We start from the raw sequence: 22594 nt of genomic DNA, 5'->3' as shown, positions 1-22594 counted from the left end.
TCAAGTAAACGTAACGAGTTACGATCTGCAATATGGATATCAACAAGAACAGGGGATAATCGAGGGTGAGAAAGAACCAGGCAAATACCTCTTTTGTATTCAAAATTCTTTTTATGTTAAACTTACACCAACCACACTTTACAACAGATTGTGTCTTCCGTGGATCGATCGGGGAAATCATCCGCGCGTTTCTGCCGTTTTCAAGGGGGCAATTCTACCGTCAGTTACCGTGCAACATATCACCATGCCTCTATGTACAAAAAGCGTAAAATCCAAGAAACCTCGCGAGTAGCGCAACGGACGATTTCTCGCTCTAGATCCGACGGGGTCGAGCTTAAAAATCACTTGGTTTCAACAGCCATCGATGTCGGTAAGTGTCGGAGTAAGTACAGAGACTATTCTTCGTTTCTCTCGCTACCCGCCACGCTCCTAATTCAATTGATTAACCATGTATCTTCGCATTTTCCTTTATTTCTTTCTTCTTTGGGCGAGTTGCTTCCTACGTCCAAGCGATCGCGTATTTACAGACTTTCTCGCCCCCACCCTGTTGGAGGGGGACAGCGTTCTTTAATTGTCTCTCTCTCTCTCTGGATGTCGAGACGAACGCATCTCGAATTGGAAAATCGATTTTAAAGAATCAACGACAATGACCTTGGAATGTCGCTTTACGGACGCCCTAGCTGGGGGGGTATATACAAACGAGGGCGACATTGTAGAGCAAAGTATCCTTTCAGGACACTTGATCCGCATCCTTTGGCAGTAGTAAGTATTCTTAATATTCTTCGTGTCCCAAAGGAACCGCCAAAGAATGGCATACATCGATGCTCTATTGCAAACTGCCTCGTGAACACATCTTACGCGAGTTGATTGCAGATTCTATGCAGGATCTAGACGATCCAAGCTTCCAGTGACCAATTGATTTCGTTCCGACTGTAACATGCGTATGAACAGGAATCTACGTGGATTTTACAATATTCGATAATCTCGGTCGCTGTTGCTAGTAGCTCGCTTAGAAAACGCTTGGGATTCTTGGAGAACCCGGATCAAGATTTATCATAATTATTTTGCCCCCGTGAAAAGTTGACATTTTGAATATCAGTTTTGTGTCTAACGTCTAGCCACGTGAAACAGGTAGTGCGTCTGGAACGGTTCGCGTATCAACAATTGTGCAGCCTCAGTTTTTTTTTTGGAACATAAAACAACAGAATTAAAATCGGTAATTAAAACGTCGCTGCCGACCGAGAACACACATACGTACACGCACGCACGCATGCACGCACACACACACCCACACACACTCAGAATGGTAACATGAGACGAATTGTCTCGAGTGGCGGCGATTGCCGCTCTCGGTGGTCCGGCACTCGAGACTCTAGGAATATGTACAAACGACGTTCACGTTTCAATCGCACTAACAAGGGGAGGGCAGGGTATGGTAGACATCGATTTCGACGAGCCTTGGCACGATGGATCCATGTCGAAAATAAGTAAATAAGTATCGGAGCGTTTCAGCCAATATGCCCAAGTAAATTATTAAACATTTCACAGTGGCAGTGGGGTTTTAGTTTCCCCACGTGAAAAAAAGTTCATTATATTTATGAATTATTAGCTTTACTACTCGACTTCGCCCGAAATTTAGATTCTGATTTTATAAAAAAAAATATTGTTTTGTGAAAAGTAGTCACATTCATTGGATTAGCTATGCATACTGATGAGCTGGGACACATTTCGTGACAACAGAGTTCACCGTTCGAAAGATTTTAGGCGACAGACAAGCACTAAAACACTTTCTGTGAAAAATCGATATCTACCACACCCTGTCCTCCGCTTGTAAGTAGAAACCACGCTGCGATCTCGCACCGTGGTCAAGTTATTCGGAAAGGCACTTGGAACGAAAAGCATGGCATCGGACTACAACAAGACGTTCCGCGAGGCTCGTCATCCCGCGTATCCTCGGAATTGACGTTAATTTCTACCATCGTGACTCGACGAGCGCTCCGATGTACGCGTGACGCGCGTCGAGTATTCTCTGTCCATTTCCATTTACTTAAAAAAAAAGAGAGAAAAAAAAAGAATGCATTGTGCCTTTGGTTCCTGGCGAGAGAAAAGGGGAAAACGCTGCAACAGAGTACCATCTCCCTTTCCCCTTCGTTAAGTAGATCCTCCCGACCCCCGACCGTTCTCAAAGGAACATGCGCGCTCTATAGACGTTCGAGTACTCCGAGTCGCCGTACGTTTCCCACGTAATCAACGTTCCCTGAACCGACATTATCGCACTGGTAATTCTACCGTCTACATGGACAACTGCGTTCTACTGTGGAGCTAGAGAAGGAACGTTATCGAAGGACCGCCGGTTTAGAGGGACTCGGTGGTGGTGGTGGTGGTGGTGGTGGTGGTGGTGATAGTGGCCAGCCCGGCAGGGTTAGAGCGACCGACGAGCTTCGATCGTGAAAGGTGCCGCCACGGTGTTTCGAGAACAGTCGACGGCCAGCTGCTTGATGCGCAATGACGGGCAGAGCCGTCTCCGTTCGGCGAGGCTGTGGCAGTTGCGTGTACGGTTCCAATCGAATAATTCAGCGACCGGTTTCCTGCTAGCGAACGGTCAGAGACATTTCCCAGGGTTCTGGGAGCACCACTGAGGCCACATCGCCTCCGTCTTTAGCCCTCGGCTCGTCAGAAGCTCTATGTGAGCTGCTAGCCTAGTGTACACGCTTTCGTCCATGGAGTAGCCGTTGGTCGGCATGTCGCTCCTGCACAGGGCACAGAGAAAATTGGCGTTTAGGTGATTATACCTGCGTACGTAACACGGTCATCTTGGGTGCGCAGCTCTGGGTGTTTGGGATGGGAAAAGAAAACAGACCTGCACCAAGCGGCTCCGTTGGAGTGACGCCACTGAACGGGGCACCGCGCCGCAGTGTGCACGTCGGTAATCTTCGGTGTTCGCAGGTCGTCGAATGGGTGTCGATTATAGTCGGCACCCGTAAACACAGGTCGTCGCATATAGTCGACACCCGTAAAGAAAGGGTTAACAAGCTCGCGTGGTACCATTTACTTGGCTCGCATTCGTCGCAGACATTCGTTGCAAGTATACTAGGTAAACAACCCCCGGACATTCCTCTTCATCGCGCAGACACACACAGAGTCGATCTTTAGTAGGATTCAAAGGGATCTCTATCAACACAAGTAGACTTGCTGGTGTACTTGCAACTCTTGTTCTTGGATCTATATTTCTACATATAATGCCTGTTGAGGAGAATCCACTTTATCCTACTAATCCTTAACGCTAGCAATCATCAAGAAAACCACAACAGACGGGAACAAAGGAGAGGAATCACAGGAATAGCAAGGAGGAGGGCAGTTGAAGTCGATTCTATCATCTAGATCCTCGGGAACATGGGAGACGTTGCTGCTCACCATAATCTTTCAGCAAGAGCCGACGCCCTAGGCCATAGTCGAGGCCCCAGGGACGCGTCGCCAGTCTGCTCGCCCCAGATCGCTGCCTCCCCGCCTAGCACCAGATTCAACTGTTGCTGAGGGTAGTCCCTCCAAGGCCGGTGGTTGTAGACCGTTTGCCAGGTACGATACTCCCCACAGGCGGCTTCCCCCGTCTCCCTCCACCTGCCGAAACCGCAGTCCAAGTACCACGCGTCCACGTGAGACAGGATCACTCTGAATCCATCCTCGAGGAGGTCGGGCGTCTCCGGCCAGTTGCTACCCCCCCAGGATTGTATCACGTGGACTTTTGGGTCAAAGTACGTGGTGATGTAGGGCCTCTTTGTCAGCGGGGAACTCCAGAGGATCACGGCTTTGGGCGTCTGGTCGCGGTTGGCCTTCACCAGCCTCTGCAGCATCTTGGTCTCGAATTCGGCCCACAAGGCATGATGGTCGGTCATGTTCTGGGCCTGCATCGCCGCGGTGATATTCCCGTACTGGGCCCAGCAGTCGAGGTTCACCTCGTCGCCGCCCAGGTGGACAATGTCGCGGATCTCGGTCAGGTCCAGCAGCTCCCTGTACAGACCCTCTAATATTCTGTAGGAGTGCTCGTTGATGGGATTCAACTGGCCGCAATTCGGCTCGCCGCAATACGACGACCATGGCTGCTGATCAACGCAGAGGGCCAACTCCCCGTACCCGTACTCTGTCCCTGAATGGGGGCAATTTAACGCGTCAAACGGCCGCGCAGATATAACTGCGAGCGAGCTTGGAGCGCGCTTTTCTGGGACTGTTTGGGGGGCAAGTAGTTGTGGTCTGTTGCGGGTGGAAGGAATACCGCGCAGGAGCTGAACCGCGCAGTCTCGAGCAGTAGAACAAGTTCACTGGAATGTGCCTTCATTAAGAGGTAAACCACCAAGTATAAATAGAAGAAATTTAGTGAGTTTAGAATCAGGAGAACCTCGACACTTTTGCATCCTTTGCTCCTACCACCACTAGTGTTCCTGATTTCTCGAAAAACAAAAAATATCGATAACCCCACCCTACACATATGTACCTGGGGATGTATTCCTCCCAATCGTAATAATCAAGACTGCAGGAGAGCGTCTTGACGAAACTGTGGTAGATACTTACTTCCTAGTACCGAAGCCCAATTTCTAGAAAACACTCGTGTACTTGTGCGTGTATTAACCGTACCCCACGTTTTCTACGCTTACCATCTTGATCGATACAAATAATTCTTATCGCATTTGACCGTAACTTGTTCTACTACTCGCGGCTTACTTTTCCAAACTGTTGGAAATGTTACACAGCAGCCCGTAACTCGCCATTACGCTCGCAATCTTTTGTCTATTGTCGAAAAGTCGAAAAGCAGGCGACCGGTACGATGAAACAACTCGAGGGCGAAGCTTTCCCTTTTTCTATTTCTAAGCGAAACGACGCAGCCACCGATCGCCCCCAACTCACCCCATTGCCATCCAGCGCCAGCGTGTGCGGGAGAATCGATCTCAACGAGCACCCTGATGCCCCGGATTCTCGCGTAATCCGCGAGATCCTTCACGTCGTCAGGGGTGTAGATCTGATCGCCGCTGTAGGCGCCCCACCTGGCCATCTCGGGGAACTGGGCCGAGTCGAACGGGAAACTCTGCGAATCGGTGAGGTGCCAGTGGAAGGTGTTGAGCTTGGACGCGGCCATGCCATCGATCACCTTCTTCAGCCGTTCCACGGGGAAGAACTGTCTGCCGGTATCGACGAGCAGCCCGCGATATGGGAACACCGGCTTGTCCTCGACGGAGGCGCGGGACAGTACGCGCAGGGCGCCCTCCCTGCCGGCGGTTTCGTCCCACCAGATCATCTGGCCCATGGTCTCCAAACCGTGCCTTGCCCCGAAGTAACTTCTCGCGGTGATGCGAGCCTCTAGGATCTTTTCCTTGGGCACCACCTCCAGAGTATAGGACTCGTCCGTCTCCAAGTCAGGGCCGCCGCCGACTGGTCGACCTGATCCAGCGCTCAGGTAGATGACGAAACCGTCCACGCCCGACCTGCTCTTTGCATTCTGCACCTTCACCAAGCTCCTAATGTTCCCTGCAACCAAAGGACGGACTGGGTCGAGAGACAGTTTGGTGTCTTGTGCTCGGAAGCTTGTGTTCCGCGGATCTGCGAAGGCTGTGTTGTGTAGGATTGTCTGGACTCTGGCAGGCGGTATCGTTGAAAGGTAGGTACGTTCTGGGAGCAGGACTGGTTGCCCAGGTAAAGCAAATCGAGGAATAGTAGCTAGTGAGAGTGCGTGCACGGAAAGTGGCCAGCTTCTTCGGAGGTTCTTGGATAGAGAGCTATAGGACTGTTATTATATTGGGTCCGTGTCTGGTTTTGACTGGGACTGTATCAGTGCTCTAGGTACACATTCAGGGTATCTTGGCGCGTGTCTATGGTCAAGTTTGCTCTGGATAAGGGTCTGTTGTTTTCTCACCCCGTTTTCGACGTTCACCAGACGCGTTCACGACGCGGCCATGGCAATCCTCATTACCCATCCACGTACCATGAACGCGCGTCTGGCAAACGTCATAAAAAGGGAAGCAAAGAGACTGTTGGTAGCCATATCACGTTTAGCCCTCACCGATAAAGACATCCTTGGCGTGCTCTAGCAGATTCTTCGTCTCCTGGTCGCTGGTGTTGACCGTGACAAACTCTATCTGCTGGACGTGTATAATGACGCTGTCATCGCCGAGGAGAACGTTCCCGGTTGGTCTGGGCCATAGCAGCCGAGTGTTGCCGCCGCAAAGAGCTATGCAGCTCGCCAAAGATGTACGCGACGACCTCACCGCTCTTCTCTCGCATCGGCCGGCAACGCACGCCCAGGACCACGGGCTTTGGAACGTCCTGCGCGACCCGTCAACAACAAACACGAACGTGTCAGGGCACGCGAGCCAGTTCTCCAGGCTGGAGGACTAGTCAGAACAAAGTCTAATGGTCGCTCAAGGCGACTCGTCGCGTCGTCATGACTGAGCGACCAGTTTCCCTTGTTCCGACTGTACAGAATTTGCTCCTTGCGCGCCTCTATCACGCGTAGCAGCGAGCTGAGAAAAGCGGAAAAAGCGGATGGAGGACGGATACAAAAGAACTCGCTATTCGATGGTTGATACTGTCCACGGATGCTGGATGCACTTTGCATCTCAGTTCCTCGACACACTGACAATCCTGATGCAACTTGAGATTCAGCTTTCATCGAATCGTCGAGTTTCTTTTGCGTCTCCCTTTCCTTGCTCGAGACCGGGATTAGTGAGGCAGGGGAGGATGCAGAGAGGGAGGCGTAGTAATGGCGTTTGTGCGTAAGTAAAAGATACAAGGCGCAACGGGATGAAACTTGCGCGCACGCAACTTGATGGCGCATGGGAACAGAAGCGTAAATTGGAAAGGATCTAGAAATGCTCCGCGAGCAGGAAAATAATAAACCGAGCTGCGCAACAATCCATTGTCACACTCTACTAAACGCTCCTCGAACCGGTGGAAAAAACGCGAGAAAGCGAGAAAACGAGAAAAGACGACTCCCTGTCGAATGAATAGGTGTGTTCTGAGGAGAACGCTGGCGGGTGAGAACTTGATTCTCGCGTGTAGCAAGGCGAACAAAGTTTTTTTCGAGGAACGATCGCGAAACGGTGCTGGACAGAGGAGAAGAAATGATTGAGATCAGCGCTGAATGTATGCAGAGGATCCGCGGAGTAAAGCAAACGACGGCGGACCATGTGCGTCCTGGAAGAGTTGGAAAGCGAGACGATTCCGCATGGCGCAAAAACCGAGGTACAAAGGAGGCTTTAGCAGGTACTGGCGGCCCCTCTCGTCGAGGGAGACGTTACCTAGGCTCTTCCAGGTACTCGTAGAGCCGTTCCTCGGGTCTCTTCGTGCTTTCGTTACCGGCCAGGAACGTAACCAAGCCGCGCTGCAACTCCTTCAGTCTTTGTCGCGCACCGAGTCACCGGGAGTGCGAGGTAATTAACGAAAAAAGAAAAAACCAACAACAAAAGATAGATGCGACAAGAAAGGTGACAAACAGTTGGTCGAAATAAACGCGCGTCGATGGATCGTGGGGAATAATAACGTTAGAAGGGAACCTTTTGGCTGGCTAATACAATACGCGGTGATTTCTCGGCCAAGTCGGATCGATGCATACAGCGACAACGACATCGTGACGGTCCGGAGTGGTGCTTGATAGACGTAACAGAACAGAATATTCTTACTCACCGTCGCGACGAGAATGGCTGGAGTGAGACAAGTGGTGGAGCGTGCGCGTACATGGCGATCAGCAGGACCCCGGTCATCAGGACCAGGAAGAGGAGGATCTTCCTCATCCATCCGCTGGGCACGCTACCCACCATCCTCGCGAGTCTGCCAACAACAGGAGGATGGAGAATGAAAATCGATGCTTATGGGGCAATCTCCTTGAATGAAAATATATCTCGCTTTTTAAATATTCAAAGTTTATCCGACTTGGTTGAGTTTCAAAGTTTCTTTTCCACCACCACCACCACCACCACCGTGCCCCTCCAAGGGTGGTATAAAACGCGCACATACTTGTTCAACATGAGAAACCTCAAGTAGTTGACTGTAGTTGACCCCCAATTTCGTGCTGTTGTTGGCAGTAGAGCTGTGCGTGGCCAACTGAGATTTTTTTTGGTCACGACGACTGCGTGGTATATCGATACAGATAGTACCTACATGCAGCATATCGCGCGATACCGTGTGTCGAGTTACAGAAATTGATAAGTAATCGATTCTCGAGCCGATACCAAGATAGAGACGTACCAAGTAGGTATATGTATGAAGGTACCTATAGCTTACAGACGAGCTCTGTTTCTCAAACTCTTGAGAAATTTCACAAACTCGAGCAACCCCCTTTCAACCGCCACTCGTCGCGCAACATTCGCAACACACGCTTCTGCTTTCCAAACATCCCTCACGATTGTCACAAACGAAGCCAGTCTTAGAACACTTGTAGTAGCTTGTGTATACGCTGAGCGATACACTCTCACAGGTGCGCACAGGTCATCATCCCGCTCCAAGAGTCTAACGCAGACCAAATGATATCGCAAAGGTAGGAGGGGTGGTGAAAGGGATGCAAGGTTGAATTCTGATAACAGTTGGCTTTCTGGACGTTACCTTCCGGCATGGCTCGATAGAAGGGCGTCGAATTCGGCGAAACTACTCGCATGGGACAGAAACGGGCGCCACGGAGCTTTAGGCATCGACCGCGAACGTGAAACTAACAAAAAGTACTCGGTGTCCCTAGTTGTTGACTCTGGCCGGCCGAGGCTGAACCGCCCTGGTCGCTATTGCCAATCAAAGTGACTCTGGTTTTCGTGTTTAAACCATCACCACCGGCCGCGAATCGATTCGGCACAAGCTGTACCTACGATAAATCGACTCGAAGGACGTGGCGGAAGTTGGACGGTAATATTATGCAGCCACGATCGCGCCGCGATGGTAGAGCTTCGCCTTTGCTTCCAGTGAATGGAGGGGTGGAAAGTAGACCGACTGGAAAGTAAAACGTGTTCAAGTTTTGGTAGTACCCATGTATCTCAATTGAATCCGATATGGTGTCTACGATGTGTTGCGAAATAACCCGCAGATTTTATCGAGAAATATATTGATCGAAATTGGGGAATTCTTGATTATCGGGAGATTATTCCATCCAAAGGTAAATGTGCACAAGTGTTTCATTTAGATTCAGGCAAGTATTTGACCTGATCACCCGACTAAATCAATTCCAACTCTGATCATTTTTCCATACTCCCCCCTCCATCTCGCCCTCTCTGTTTGCATCTGTTTTGAAATAACGTACTATACGAGTTCTCCATCGACAGAAATACAACATGAAGCTTGCGCAACCCAAGTACCACCTAAACGGTCGCGGTGAATGACTAATGTGCTATCGCTCGGCGCGTTGCATGAAAACTGGGGATACATGGTACCTACGTATCGATCGTGTAGAAGCATTATTTCACCAGGTTAAATCTCACTCGTTCTCTACTATTTTTTTCGCGTGACATTTGTACGAAAAAATCAGGACTTCAACTTTAAATAGCCGCCATTTCGTTCTAAATTAATATTTCGGAAATTCCTTTCGTTAATCAGGGACCCCCTTTAACTGCGGGTGCTGTTTATAAACAACAAGCTATTCTTTTGAGTTTGGAGCGCTCAGCTCTACAAAAAGTACCGGCAGTTAAAGGGTTAATATACCAACTAATTATTTTTTTCTTCTTCTTCGATTTTAGATAATTTGATGTCCGAATGGCAGTGCTTGCCGCAAAAACAAATTTTTAAAAAGGCTTCTTGGATGTCGGTTGCTACTTTATTATAAACGTACATATTTTTCCACGAAAAAGTTACCACATGTTCTTTAAATGTTGCTCTTTCAAGGGCAAAAAGTTCACAAACATTCGCTCGAAGAAGTAGGTATAACCCCTTAAATGTACTAAGTAGGCAGTCGTTCCTGTCTAAAATGAAGCATTTCTGTTACAATTAATTAAAAGTGTAAGAAATTGAAACTGAGACTTGTTCTTTGGCATGAAGTTTATTAACATCATAAGCTTTAAGAAACTTGTTTGTTTAATCAAAGATATGCACTACATATGTATATCACGCTACAGATGGATCATTAAAGAGGCTTTTTAAAAAAAAGAAGTATTTGTTTTGCAGTGATAACTCAGAAACGAAGGTACCAATCGATTCAAAACAAATTCGAGCATCTTCGCAAACTGGGTAGTTTCGGACCAGACCTAAATTAAAGTTAATGAAAACTCTTATTCGTTATGAAAATAAACTAAGACCTCAGCTGTTTGGGCTCAATGGGGTTTTAGTTCTTTTTTTATCCTAAAGAATAAAAGTTTTCATTAACTTTACAAACAAGACTAAACAAACGAAGATATTTACATATACCAGATTGAAGTGTGTATAGATACCAGGGAAACTGTCCAGTACGTACATGTACAGTGATAACAGACGATTCAACCCTCCTTCAGCCTATTCACCAACCCACACCTTGGCCCCGTTCGCTCCGCTCCATCCCCCTTGGCGCAAGTTCCACGTCAGTGCCGCGCGATCCCGCCTCGTCCTGGCGCGGCGCGGCGCGGCGTCGCGACGCTCCGCGGCGTCGCCTGGAATCGCGTGGCGTAGCCAGGCAACGGCGCATAATATGACCAGCCGTAATAGTTTCAAACGAAACGGTCGCGTGAGCGGATCGGGGCTGATTTCCAAGGGATTTCTTTCTCATTGGTGGCGTCTCGAACACCCTTTCGATCGCGAGCCCGTTACCTAGCGTCAAACACCGAATGGAGAAGGCGCGGGGCACCGGACCGTGGAGCATCAAGAATCGAGGCCACCCTCGCAGGTACAGACAGAGCAATAACGCAGCTGCCACGGCCACGTAACGTGGCAGGTAGTTGACGATAAGAGGAGGTGTCGGTGTAATCGACAGGCACGAAGAAATGAAACGTTCGGCTGAGCAATTAGGAATGGGGGTTGCGGAGGGCTGAAGAATGTGGGGTACGAGGAAAAAGGTCCTTCGAGCTTTTTGCGACTGTAATGTTGTCGTTTGATTCCGGGATGGTTGCAAGTTTAGATGTAGGTGACCGCGGAAGGTGAATGTAGTCGAAAGAGATAATTTATCGAGAGAAGAAGCACGAAGATGGTTCGCTGGAAGGCTTATTCGACTAGATACAGTGTGCGTATAGGTGGTACCGCGAACGATGCGAAAAATCGAGGAGTAGAAGAATGATCGTATGTCTAGGGACAGATGTAACGACATCCTGGCGGTGCATAATAATTATCTATGATTATTTAATAGCCACGGGGAAACACTTGTGAGTACTGTGTGTTTACGATAATTTCAGCTAATAATTATACAACTACCTTTTTCCGTTGCCACCTCGCGTTTCTTCAGGGAGCGCGAGCTGAATAAAGCGAAAGAAAGGCACAAAGTTGCTGTAAATGAAAAATGGACGATGAAGTTGAATTACTTCCCCCGATCAATCGAGCTCAGTGCTAAACCATATTCCTTCAACATTTAAAATGCTAGATACCAGATGGCCTACGCTGCTTCTATACCGTTTTCCATTACGCTAAAAGTTTCGCCAATTGAGTAGGCTCGGTGGTATAAATCGATCGCGTACTCGCGAAGGCCGAAACAAATGGCGTCACAACTATAGAGGAACTCTACTCGCTCCAATATGTATTCTTCCGCTTTTCCGATAGATAGATAGTTGGAAAATATGTAGGTAATCATTTAAGGAAACTTTTTTGCTTTTCATCATTTAAAACGGCGGGACTCGTTCAATGGAAATGGCAACGGTCACCGTTTCAATACCATGTCTCGGAGTTGTTTATTGTATATGTCGCCGCTGTTCCGGATCACGCTTCGAGCACGCGAATGAAACTAGGACGTACGACGACGGCGCGGCGTTTCAATGTCCATGGAATTCTTGGCATTCAATAGAATCCCACCATTCACTTTGCTTTGCCGCCGATAGAAACTCCTTCTCTATTATCAGCTCCCCTCCATCCGAGTGTAGGTAATCAAGCCGTACCCTTCATTTCAATTTCGAATTCCCCGAAGTTTTAGGATTCCTGGAGTTGTGAAAATTTTGTATCCCCGTGATACCTACAACCGAATACAGAAAAGTACCGCTGTGCCTCTCAAACTAAACGAGGAAATAGAAAGGAGCAAACCATAACCATTTCCGTTTAATTTCGTCAAGATAGCGACGACTAACAACAGCCTCGAGAGCGCGAGGGCAGGAGAGGACAGATGACTAGGAGAAAAAAATTAAAACTGCGCAGGTAGAGGCATGAGATTCAGGCAAGCATCACGACCAGGCGCGGCGCGGCGGGAGGATCCAAGGTCGATTAATTGGACGGGAATTAGCCCATGAACCATCCAACATAGAGCACCAATATAGAAGAAACTCTAAGAAAAATGTCCAGGGACACGGATCCACAAGCTAAACGGTAAGGAGGATGGCTCGCCCGCCCGTCTTTAACGGTCAACTCCTGTAAAGGACGTGATCGATAAAACGAAAGGTGTCGAAAAGGTCCCTGTGCTTCTCTCTTCACTCGTCCGTCCCCTAGTGCCCCAGAAACATTCCACAATAATTCCACAATCCTAAAAGCTGATAAATCTCGAGCAAGTAATTCTCCTGCGTGATTAGAAATAAAAATTCTAGTTTCTAATCACAGAGTACAAAAAGAAAGTAGATACCTCCTACTCCACAAGTACACGAAAGTACCAACCTATCGATCTATCCTCCAAGAAAGAATGAAATTTCCAGGACGTTTCGGAAGACGATGACAGTGCTGGCCGTTGCCGATGTCAGTTCCCGTAACAAACGTCAAACCACAGAGGCCTACGAGGACGTGGCCATTCTGCCAGGATACAATATCTCCACGACGACGAACGGCGCGTCCAGCAAGAACCACTTTGACACCGATTTGCACGGGAACGTCAACATATTTCTCGCTGGGTGAGTCTCCTCGACATTTTATTTAATCAGCGATGCGTAATCCTATGTTCACTCGTCGATGTTAACGGTAGTTGGGAAGAGTGTAGGTCATGTTTCGAGTCTACTCTAACCGAGTTGGATCGGCAAACGAAAGTTGCTACTCTGATAACCCAGCGATGGCAAGGGTTGTCATAATTGCCAATTGCATTGACACGGGACGTTCAAGGGCTAAATAAATAAAACATGAAAAAAGTGGGTAGGTAATGGTTTATTTTACGTCTGCGAGTACTGGTGAAATACGGGACGTATGTCAACCCTAGCCATATCTATTTTTACCATAAATTGCATCGTTTACGTGTCGATCGAGGCGACGGCTGTGATGTAAGCGGGACGTAAACTCATTAAAATTCCACGCTTCTTCGTGGACGTGCGAGACTGAAACGCGTTAAAGTTGAAATAATACATGTTCGGTAATCAAGAGCATTCGCGTCGGGTCGGGATAATCTATTTGCGGACCGAGTACGAGAGTACACCGCGTCGCGCTGTGGTAGTTTTATCGAACCTGTGCGTTTAATTGCTGGCCGCGATGACATCCGGGAAGGTGTTCCAGCCTCCTTTCCACGAGACAGACAGTGTTTACAGAGCAAAGATCGAAAGAGCTTTCCATCCAAACTACTCGTCGTCGTCGTCGTCGTTGTTATCTATTTATTGTTTCTTCAAGTTGGCTTGTAAATTGCAAACTTTTCCAACGAGTACACGCGACAGAGTTATTCGCTTTTCGGCGACGCTCGTAACACAAAGCCGGACAGCGGGAAAGCCGGAAGCGAGGCAGTCACCGCGATAATCGCCGGGATAACTGTATTACGGTAACCGCGATCCTTGAAACATTAAACGCGCGCCAATCGGCTTTTGTTGTAAAGATGCATGGATGCGCCTGGTCTCCAAGCGGCAAGTACGTATTACCTGAACGAGATAGACATCCGTGACCTCATCTTTCCGTCCCCATGAAATTTGCTCGTGTCGCGCCACCTGTTTCAAATACACATTCCGTAAAGCAAGATCCACCAAACTGACTAAACCACGCGATAGCTTCCGTTAATCAAGCTCGCGAAAAAAAACTGTCTTACTATATTAAAAACTCGAGGCACAAGCGTCAGGTACGCTCTCGCAGCGATCTACGGGTGAGCAATAAAGTGGCCGCAGCGAAATTACGTTGTAAGAGGGCACGGTACCACGAGGAGCGTGCTAAATATACGCCTCGTCGACGCGCCGCAACAACGTTCCGTCTCACCTATGCGACGAACTTGCATGTTTCAGAGCGATGCTCAGCGGTGTGATCGTGGTCGTCGCCCTCATGTGCTACTGTTGTCACAAAAACATACGGAAGAGCCGCCCGCAAGAGTATTCGCAGTACTGGAGAACGGAACCGGACGTGCACAGCCTCGAGGTCTTTTCCACGGAAGCACACATCGCGGTGAGCGTCCTTGCATCATCGTGGAGCATTAATTCTATCGATCTCATCACAGAATCAAGTCGTAATAAAGAAAAACCCATAAATATAAGAATTTCAAGTACTAGTTTCTTCGATAGTCTAAAGTGGCAGATACGAAAGCGACACTTGTCGTATACGTATACCAGTTTGTAATCAGAGGGAAAGCACCTGTGCGTTACCTATACTTTTCCCCACAGTGCTGCGACAGACAATCAACCATCGACGGGACTCACGACGAGAGCGCGTACGGGGCGGCCCCGTCGTCGTGCCCACTAACCCCGAGTTCGGGGCCAGGTCCACCCCCGACCTACGACAGCCTCATCTTCGACCCTCGCAGCCTGCCAGCCAGCATCGACAAAAAGCACAACGGCCCTGACGAGCCCGGGACCATCATCCCTTCCGCCGTCATGTCCACCCTGCTGGGTCTGGCGGCGACACCCGCGAGACCCGCGGAGCAAGAAACCGCCGCCACCGTCGATGAGGACTTGCCCTCTTACGAGGCCGCGCTAAAGCTGGACGCGAACGGCTACGTCTAACGAGACACACGCCTATAGCTTATTAATCGGAGGGGCAGAGAACACGAACGCGGTTAGATCTCACATTCGGGGAATCGGAACCAAGTTGGGATTGGCATCGATTCTCCTGGGGCCAACGATGCTCTTGATGGAGCAGGCTCCTCGCTATGAGATGATTGGTACCGTTCCGGGGAGGAGGTACTATTATTATAAAGATGGGAGAAGAACTGGGAATTAAAGTACCTACCTACTTGCAGTACTTGGACAAGTCGCAGAATTCTGGTCAATCACTAGAGTGGACCGAAGCGTGTGCTTCGACGATCACTAAAGAATCTGGGAAAGGATGCGGAATATGTCTCGAAGGGATGTTTTAAACATTTGTGTAAATAAAGAGGAAGAATTTACGGAAGCGAGGATAAATTTACGGATTCTAATTAATCATTTTTATACTTATCGAGGTAAAAACTTCTCTGTTCCTTTCGTCAAATGTGTGTAAGATATGTACGAAGGTACTTACCTACCCATCTCAACCGACGAACTTTTGCGAAGGCCATTCCGACGGTCCTTGACTATGTCGCTCATCAGTTTAAATACCACTTTGGGGAGGCCTGAATTAGAGCTTGGTTACTCGTCTACTTTAATGTAATACCTGCAATTACGACGGTCTTGCACACAGCAGAGGAAAGAAAAATTGTTCAAATCGAAACGAATGCAAATGGACGTCGATGCGAAATCATCTCGAGCATAATCGAAACAATAATTAAAGAAAACGCGAACCGACAAACTGACATTGTTTTTGTCTTTTTGTTTCTTAACGAGGCTGCAGACAACGCGTATCACGTATGAGCACAAATAACGCGTGGTAAAATTATGGTAACGCGCATGTAAATTGCTGCTTTAATGCGTTTCATTACAGAATGTCCAATCAATTTGGTACTTTTTCCTTATTTTCTGATATTTAGCGTTTATCCGCTGATTCAACGCACCATTCGAGTATACCTACGTATTGAAATTGCAGATGAACGTGTTATCAGCAGCATGTCAAATTTGCTCGTCGAGTTTGCAGCCAACCTTGACGGCCTCGGGCGATTGGCAAAAAGGCAATTATCATAATTATTCATCACTGAATCGTACACAAAACTCGCGAGATCCATTCAACGAGGCTATTTACGAGGAATTATTCTGTTTGATGTTTGTGAAAGTTGGTGGCCGAAAGAGAAAAAGTTTTACAAGACCACGGTATATAGAATTCGCCAGTTGCGCTTGCTGGGAAAAGTCGGGTCGCGAAACAGTTGGAACACACAACCCTTGTGTAAATGGTTTAACGAATCGCGTGCAACCGCGACAAAAGTGGATCAGGGTGCGGAGAGCCTGGGATATTTCGTAGGCTTTCGTAACGCTCGCGTAACTGTGTCAACTTTCAAGCGGGGTACGAATCGATAAATTCAGATTTGCTCTCAAGCTCGCGAATAAAATCCTGTGTCCTTTGGAGTCCCCGGTGCTGTGGGTGTCGAAACCTATGAATTCCAATAAAAGACCTTGCAGCAAGAGGGGTGCAGCAACTCCATTTTTTTTTAAAGTTAAAAAAAAAATCTACATCGTTTGGCGCAAGTTTGATGCAAAACAAATGAGCAATTTATTGCAAATTTTGGAGTTGTAGCCATCACTGCCGTTTTGTGCAATACGAATGCAGATCAATCGATAAGTCGAGCCCCAGAATCTACTGTGCATTGCTCCTTTGCCATTGAAAATGGTAAAATATAACGATGTAATGCAATTTACCACCAACAACGTCCCACATACCTAATAAGCAGCCTTTTTATAAGGCTTGGAAATGTGCGTAGACCGAGGATGAGGATATTTCCAGTCAGATAAAGATGACGAGCAGGCGCAACAATAACGATGAAATATTTTTTTATGTCCGTATTTGATTAATGAAGCAACGACAAATCAATAAAATGTGTTTTTTATTGCGCATAGTTATCACAAGGCGACCGATTTTTGTACTCTTTGGTGCAAGACAGGTGCAGCTCCAGACTTGAAAAATTCGAAAAAAATAGAAATACAAACTTATCAACAACTAGTACTTATTGTGTGAAAATCTATATTTTTCACTTGGCGTTCTGCCTTTTAATATTACGTCATGGCGATAAATTTATAAACAGTTTTTCCAGTTTACTCGAAACTGTCAAAGATGGAGTTGCACCCATTTTGCTGCAAAGTCTTTTATTTCTATGGTCTGACTTTCTGTGGACCCCAACCCCAAATGCTATCGATGGAAACGCTTACGAACAACCCCCTCCTTCGTGCTTGCCCTTCCTTCGAGGTTTCCCCGCGGTCTTCATCCGTCGCGGACAAACTGCAAATACCCGCTAACGTACGACGAAAGTTCACAGACAAATCACGTTGGATAAATCGGTCACAAATAAAACTGCGCGTTAATGGATGAAAACCGCTGGTTTATCCGCGGATTTGATCGACACTGCGGACTTTCGTTTTGCTGAAAGTTTTCTCAGTTGTCGTGCAGACTCGAACGGAGTTGCACAAAACGAAATATGTTTAAACGTAATTTGTGTTATGCGATGATTGGAATACACATAATTGCCCGAAAGAATACTCCTGTAAATCGTAAAAAGTGGGTAAAAAAGTATTTAATTGAAAAGGACTTAAATGTAATATTAAGGGTTTAAATGTAATATTATAATAGTAAGTTTTTTTCAGTTTTTTTTTTCAATTTCGACCTGTCGGTTTTTATCTACAGACAAAAACTGCACGTTAATATTGAACAACTGTTTTGTCACGAGAACCGTGACGGTATAAATCGATCATAGCACGCACCCTTAACACGCAGTTAAGGCTGTAGACTTGAAACGCGACGGATGACAACCGCGGGGAAACCTCCCCGCCTGTGGCCAGCTAATCGCAACGGCAGACGAGCTTTTAAAAGCAAGAGTGGACAACGTCGGCGTAGCAGAGGCCGTCTTCGCGTTAATTTAGTTCCCGACCAAAACAGCAATGTAACGTGTTTAGATTAATTGGCTTTGCCATTAATTGTGTCACCGTACGATTTATCATCCGCATTGACCGCTCGGCGACAGGATGATTGTATGTTGTTTTTTTTTGCAACGTCAACGGATTCAGCGCTGGGGGCCCGAGAAGACCTCCTTCGCGCTTTTCAAAGTCTTCCACCCCGTTGCTCCCGTTTCCTCGCATTCTACACCCTCTAATAGGATATTTTCGACTAAGCCGACTCCGTGTAGATGCACTTTGCACTTTGCCGTGCTGGTGTGCAAAACTCGTCGCAGCCCAGCCCTCTCGACAGCCTTCACTCTTTATCTCACATTCCGCCCCGTTGTATCTAAATTATGATTTAAGCAAAATAATCCGCAAACAGGCGATCGAGTCGATCCTCGAGCGATACCGCGGAGAACAATCAAGTACCGGGGTCCAAGATTGTTTCGGGCATGAACTCGAAACGGCCGCGGCCGTCACGGAGTGAGGACGATCGGAGCAGAAACGAGGTTGCAAATGACTGAAACGATCGTGCACGTGCCGAAACAAAGTGCTCGAACGGGTAATTCCCTCGGTCTTCTCCACGAGCTCGACCCAGAAATCGGGCCACGTTTCCCAAGTGTACGTTCAAGTTGGTACTGCCTAGGTAGGCTGCATAGGTAGGTATTACCCTAATCTCATTCTCGAGGAGATACCTACGGCGCGACATGCAGCAAGTCCTTGAAATATCATACAAGCCGCTACGTTGCCACAAAGATAAATATATCAACCCATTTTTCTGCCGATACCAGTGACAGGCACGTTTTTCAACGCTTTATCAAGAACAGGAGTCGAAACGATATAACGGGCCTGACAAGAGGAAACGAACACACTCGTGAAGCTATTGTTCGCCAATAGCCGAGAACAATTGGAACAATCGACCGAATATAGTTTATATCAGCGATTAATCAACCATCGAGCGTTTTTAAACCATAAAAACATGATCGGTGTGCTGCACTGCCGTGGAGCATACTTTACTTTGCACCTATCGCTCTAAATACAAACAGTGCCATTTGCACAAGCGGTAGGTACCTACCGAGGGGACTTCTTTGGCCTTTGGCAGTCGTTTGCCGTGAAACAAAATATTTTTTTTCCCAATGTATTTGTGACGAAAATGAAAGCAGAAATGTTGGTGTGAAATGTAAGCACATGTGCTTTAAAAATAGAATTGCTGACTGGTAATCATTTTAACGTTCTTCCGCAGTCTTTTGGTAATAATAAGGTGCGCGATTCTTGTTTGTTACATCCATAGTTTCACGCGAAGCGAATAAAAGCTGAAATTAAAATAGAATTTGGGTAAAGTAGCCGAATATGACGCGACCTCTCCTCTCCTGATACGAGACCGCAGCTTATTATCTCCGCTACAGAACTCCTGAATATCATAGCGATGCTATTTCTTTACCAAGAGAAAAAGAGGTCTCGCTGGGTAAGGTTCCGTTTTACCATTTTAGCAGCCAAATCAACAATTTTGCGAATTTTATACATGTATAAACCAAGCGGCATTTTATTCAGAAAAGATGGTAGGTACTTTCAGAGAATGCAATAAAAAAAATCGATTCTTCGACTGCCTAGTCCCCTCGAGGTTCTCGCGCGAAGACGTGCCAACCTCGGCTGGGGAAGGTGTTGGCGGTGATAAATCAAATATCGACAGTCTGGCTGCACGACCGTGCAGGCCCGTTAAAAACCATCACGAAATGATATACCTAGCAGTGTGATGATAAACTTTGTAATTTCTACGCTCATGTCGAGACAACGTATCGCTCCGGGTGAACTCTATACGCTATTACGCGTCGTAAATTTATCGGAATCGCGCAACTGCTGCTACAGGCTGATTCAACGATGGTGTACACATCAAAGCTATCTTGGTTCCTCCTATTAGTTGCGGCATCGTTTACCTTGAAATTTCTCAACAAAATTTTTCCTACCCTTTTCGACCGTGGGTGTTTGCACCTGGTACAAGAGATATGTACCACTATCGAGCGGTCCTGTATATCGGCAGCCTCTGTCAAGTCTTTCGTTGCCCACACAAATTCATATGCGATCTAGTCTGTTTCGTTGCCCTCGAAACCTTGAACGATGCGTAAGGCCTGTTGATTGCGCGACTCGTGCAGCTTCCTTGTGTGCACCGTGCACAGTTAACGGCATCAGGTCACGTGCACACTTTTTTTTTTAGTAGGTACACGTGATTTATCAAATATTTGAAGCAAAATGGTGATAAGTTCGAGACGGGTGGACCCAACTTGGTTTCAATTCGATTCTAATCTAACACTGACCCAGATTTCTGCCGCGTGCAAATTAAAAAAGACGCGACTTTTTCCTGCTAGCTGAGAGAGCCGCGCACGCTTACGCACGCTCAGACGATGAAAAATGTTGACGCAGCAGCGGCGACGTTAAAAACCTCCGCGAGCAAGGTTTTTTAAATTTTTACTAGTCCAGCTGCGGGGAACGTAACGATCACATTCAGGCCAGGCGATTACGTAACGAGATTCAGAGATTTTCAGCGAATCGAGGGAGGGGAGCACGCGATTCGCTGTTGAATGAAAATTATATCTCAGACGGCGGATGAGGAATTACAATCTCGTTAAAGTTAACCTTAACCGGGTAAACGAAACGTTTGGCGTCCTGTTACAGAGTCATCGAAAAATACATACACGTGTCAATAAACTAGATGGAAATGCTGAAATATTCATCTCCATATTCATCTTTTCTCTTTAAATTTGATTAAAAACTTGGCCCTTTAGATGGATTTCATAATTAATCCAAAAGATATCGCGCCGTAATACTTGTTAAGATGTGTACGTCAACTATCGCGAACTTCTATTTAAATTGAAATTCAATGGAACCATTACGGCAGAAAGAAATAAAGATGGCGGAAACAATAATCGAGACGAATGAAACTATGTAAGTACCTATTATATCGCGTTCCTATCCGATATTACCAATCGACGTGCGATCGTTCTTGCCCCTCCGTATCTCGCGCACGCAAATTCTCTTTCACTGCGACCAACAGCTTTCCGATAAAGAGAAACCGCGCCCATCCTATCCAAAAGACATCGGACCGGTAAATCGGGCGGTAATCAGTCCGCATTTAAACATTTATTCGTGTCAGCCTTTAAAGGGCCGCCGCAGATTTATTACGCCGTCTGGCATGCCGGTCGCTACACAACCAATACAACCGCACACCGCCGCAAAACACTCGATCAATCCTTCGAAAGCAATCGTGCCCTGCTAAACTGGCGATTTTCGTAGTTTCGCACAACCTCCCATTCACCTGCGCTCCGCAAAGGTACGCGACGTAGGTGCCAGCATACGCCGAGGCGAGCGTATAAATAGGTTCCGCCTTTGTTCCGCGCGTGGTGCGTGGTTCTCCGAGGCCTGGCCGCGGCGGGACAACAAACGAGCGGCAAGAAGAGAAAAAACGAACCACACCGGGGTCACCGGAGAGACTGCCGCTGCTTCGAACGAAGCGAGCAAAGGGGCTTGGAAGCGTGGTCGTAAAATCGATGCTGTTAAACACGGCATGCGACGCGAATGAACGGGAGCCGGATCGTGCTAGAGACTCACCTAACCTTCCACAGCAGGACCGCTCTCGTTCACTTCCGATCGTCGCCGTAAGCTCCTCCGCGAGTCAAGTTCCATGTAGGGTAAACCGTCCCGCCGAATGATCGCTGCTGATCACTGCGCCGCGCTCGCGGGATCACCCCTTCGACTGAACTGTCGGGGGAAACATCGAGGCTTCGTGGGGAGAAGAAGACCGTTCACGGATAACGGTACATCTCGGCCATGTCGAAGAAAACACAGGAAAGAGGCACAGATTTGATGTGTGCGCGCGCGCGCGCGCTCCTCTCCGACTCGTGTCCTAGGCGACACAGAAACTCGTATCGCGTAACCCGCCGCGTGCCACATGCGTCCATTCGCCTGTCGCGCAACTTTCTCACGGCAATTCTACGTGGAATTGAGGAGCGCCCGCACGCGTTTTTCCATGTCTCGCGTCTCTGTGTAACGTTGCGTTAATACCAGACCGTTCTGTTTTACGACAGCCCAGTGTCCGAGCCGAAGACACTCACGACACACTGATTCTAACTTCTCAGTCCGCCCGAACGTGTCGAGCTCGACTGTCGTACCGAGCCATCTGGTGGCCCGTCAGAGAATTAGCTGTGTCGATGGTACATACATACTTAGATCAGTATTTAATTGGCCGACTTGAACTGGTGCAGATTTAACGTCTTGTCGGGAGTCCTTTTTTTTGTAAGAGGAGATCCAAGTGCTGGGCTGTACTACCGAAAACTACCATGCTCCGGATAGGCCTATCAACACGGACCAGGTATAGGAGTCCATCACCTTATGGATGTTTGTGTCGCCAGCAAAACTGTATTACCGACCCATAATTTGGGGTCTGAATGTAGTGGCATTTGCTCATGAACAGCGGCCAACTCAGCAACTACTCCGAAATGTGTTGAAATGCTGAAAGGTGTGTGCGTACTTGTATACGTGTGACTTGTTTAGAGAGAAAGAGAGAGAGAGATTGACATAGAGGGTAGGTTTTTGCTACGCTATGCTTTGGCTCGGTTTGTCAACGACTCACGCAGATTTCTCTCCGAAAATCTATTTCA

General features: G+C 47.7%; 2 protein-coding genes across 9 annotated transcripts; one reads left to right on the top strand and one right to left on the bottom strand.

The window, feature by feature from the left end:
* Positions 1-91: 91 nt before the first annotated feature.
* Positions 92-22040, bottom strand: Fdl (fused lobes). 6 transcript variants are annotated; one of them, XM_076826073.1, is made up of 7 exons: positions 21551-22040; positions 7672-7815; positions 7287-7385; positions 6050-6312; positions 4900-5517; positions 3415-4144; positions 92-2750 (listed from the first exon to the last, which is right to left on the bottom strand). In XM_076826073.1, the coding sequence occupies exons 2-7, from the start codon at positions 7803-7805 to the stop codon at positions 2603-2605; spliced, it is 1992 nt and encodes a 663-aa protein (XP_076682188.1). In that variant the 5' UTR covers positions 7806-7815; positions 21551-22040; the 3' UTR covers positions 92-2602. The 6 variants fall into 6 exon arrangements, with proteins under 6 accessions (XP_076682188.1, XP_076682186.1, XP_076682184.1 ...); XM_076826071.1 differs by having other exon boundaries at positions 21546-22039; XM_076826069.1 differs by lacking the exon at positions 21551-22040 and adding an exon at positions 13887-13930.
* S-cup (spermiogenesis-related protein stanley-cup) lies at positions 10427-17516 on the top strand. 3 transcript variants are annotated; one of them, XM_076826076.1, is made up of 5 exons: positions 10427-10816; positions 12265-12432; positions 12753-12944; positions 14241-14397; positions 14613-17516. In XM_076826076.1, exons 2-5 carry the CDS (start codon positions 12401-12403, stop codon positions 14949-14951), a joined length of 720 nt encoding a protein of 239 aa, XP_076682191.1. In that variant the 5' UTR covers positions 10427-10816; positions 12265-12400; the 3' UTR covers positions 14952-17516. The 3 variants fall into 3 exon arrangements, with proteins under 3 accessions (XP_076682191.1, XP_076682193.1, XP_076682192.1); XM_076826078.1 differs by having other exon boundaries at positions 12187-12432; XM_076826077.1 differs by having other exon boundaries at positions 12183-12432.
* Positions 22041-22594: the final 554 nt, after the last annotated feature.

The sequence above is a fragment of the Andrena cerasifolii genome, chromosome 14, assembly GCF_050908995.1.
Source record: "Andrena cerasifolii isolate SP2316 chromosome 14, iyAndCera1_principal, whole genome shotgun sequence".
NCBI classification, from domain to species: domain Eukaryota; kingdom Metazoa; phylum Arthropoda; class Insecta; order Hymenoptera; family Andrenidae; genus Andrena; species Andrena cerasifolii.
This window is presented reverse-complemented; position numbering and strand designations above follow the sequence as displayed.

Excerpts from the sequence above, each read along its gene's own strand:
- S-cup (XM_076826076.1), top strand. The coding sequence starts at position 12,401 with ATGTCCAGGGACACGGATCCACAAGCTAAACG. Across the intron at positions 12,433-12,752 it reads ACGGATCCACAAGCTAAACG|GACGTTTCGGAAGACGATGA; the intron begins GTAAGGAGGATG and ends TGAAATTTCCAG. Across the intron at positions 12,945-14,240 it reads GTCAACATATTTCTCGCTGG|AGCGATGCTCAGCGGTGTGA; the intron begins GTGAGTCTCCTC and ends TGCATGTTTCAG.
- Fdl (XM_076826069.1), bottom strand. The coding sequence starts at position 13,915 with ATGAGGTCACGGATGTCTATCTCGTTCAG. Across the intron at positions 7,816-13,886 it reads CGGATGTCTATCTCGTTCAG|ACTCGCGAGGATGGTGGGTA; the intron begins GTAATACGTACT and ends TGTTGTTGGCAG. Across the intron at positions 5,518-6,049 it reads CGCCAAGGATGTCTTTATCG|GGAACATTAGGAGCTTGGTG; the intron begins GTGAGGGCTAAA and ends CTTTGGTTGCAG.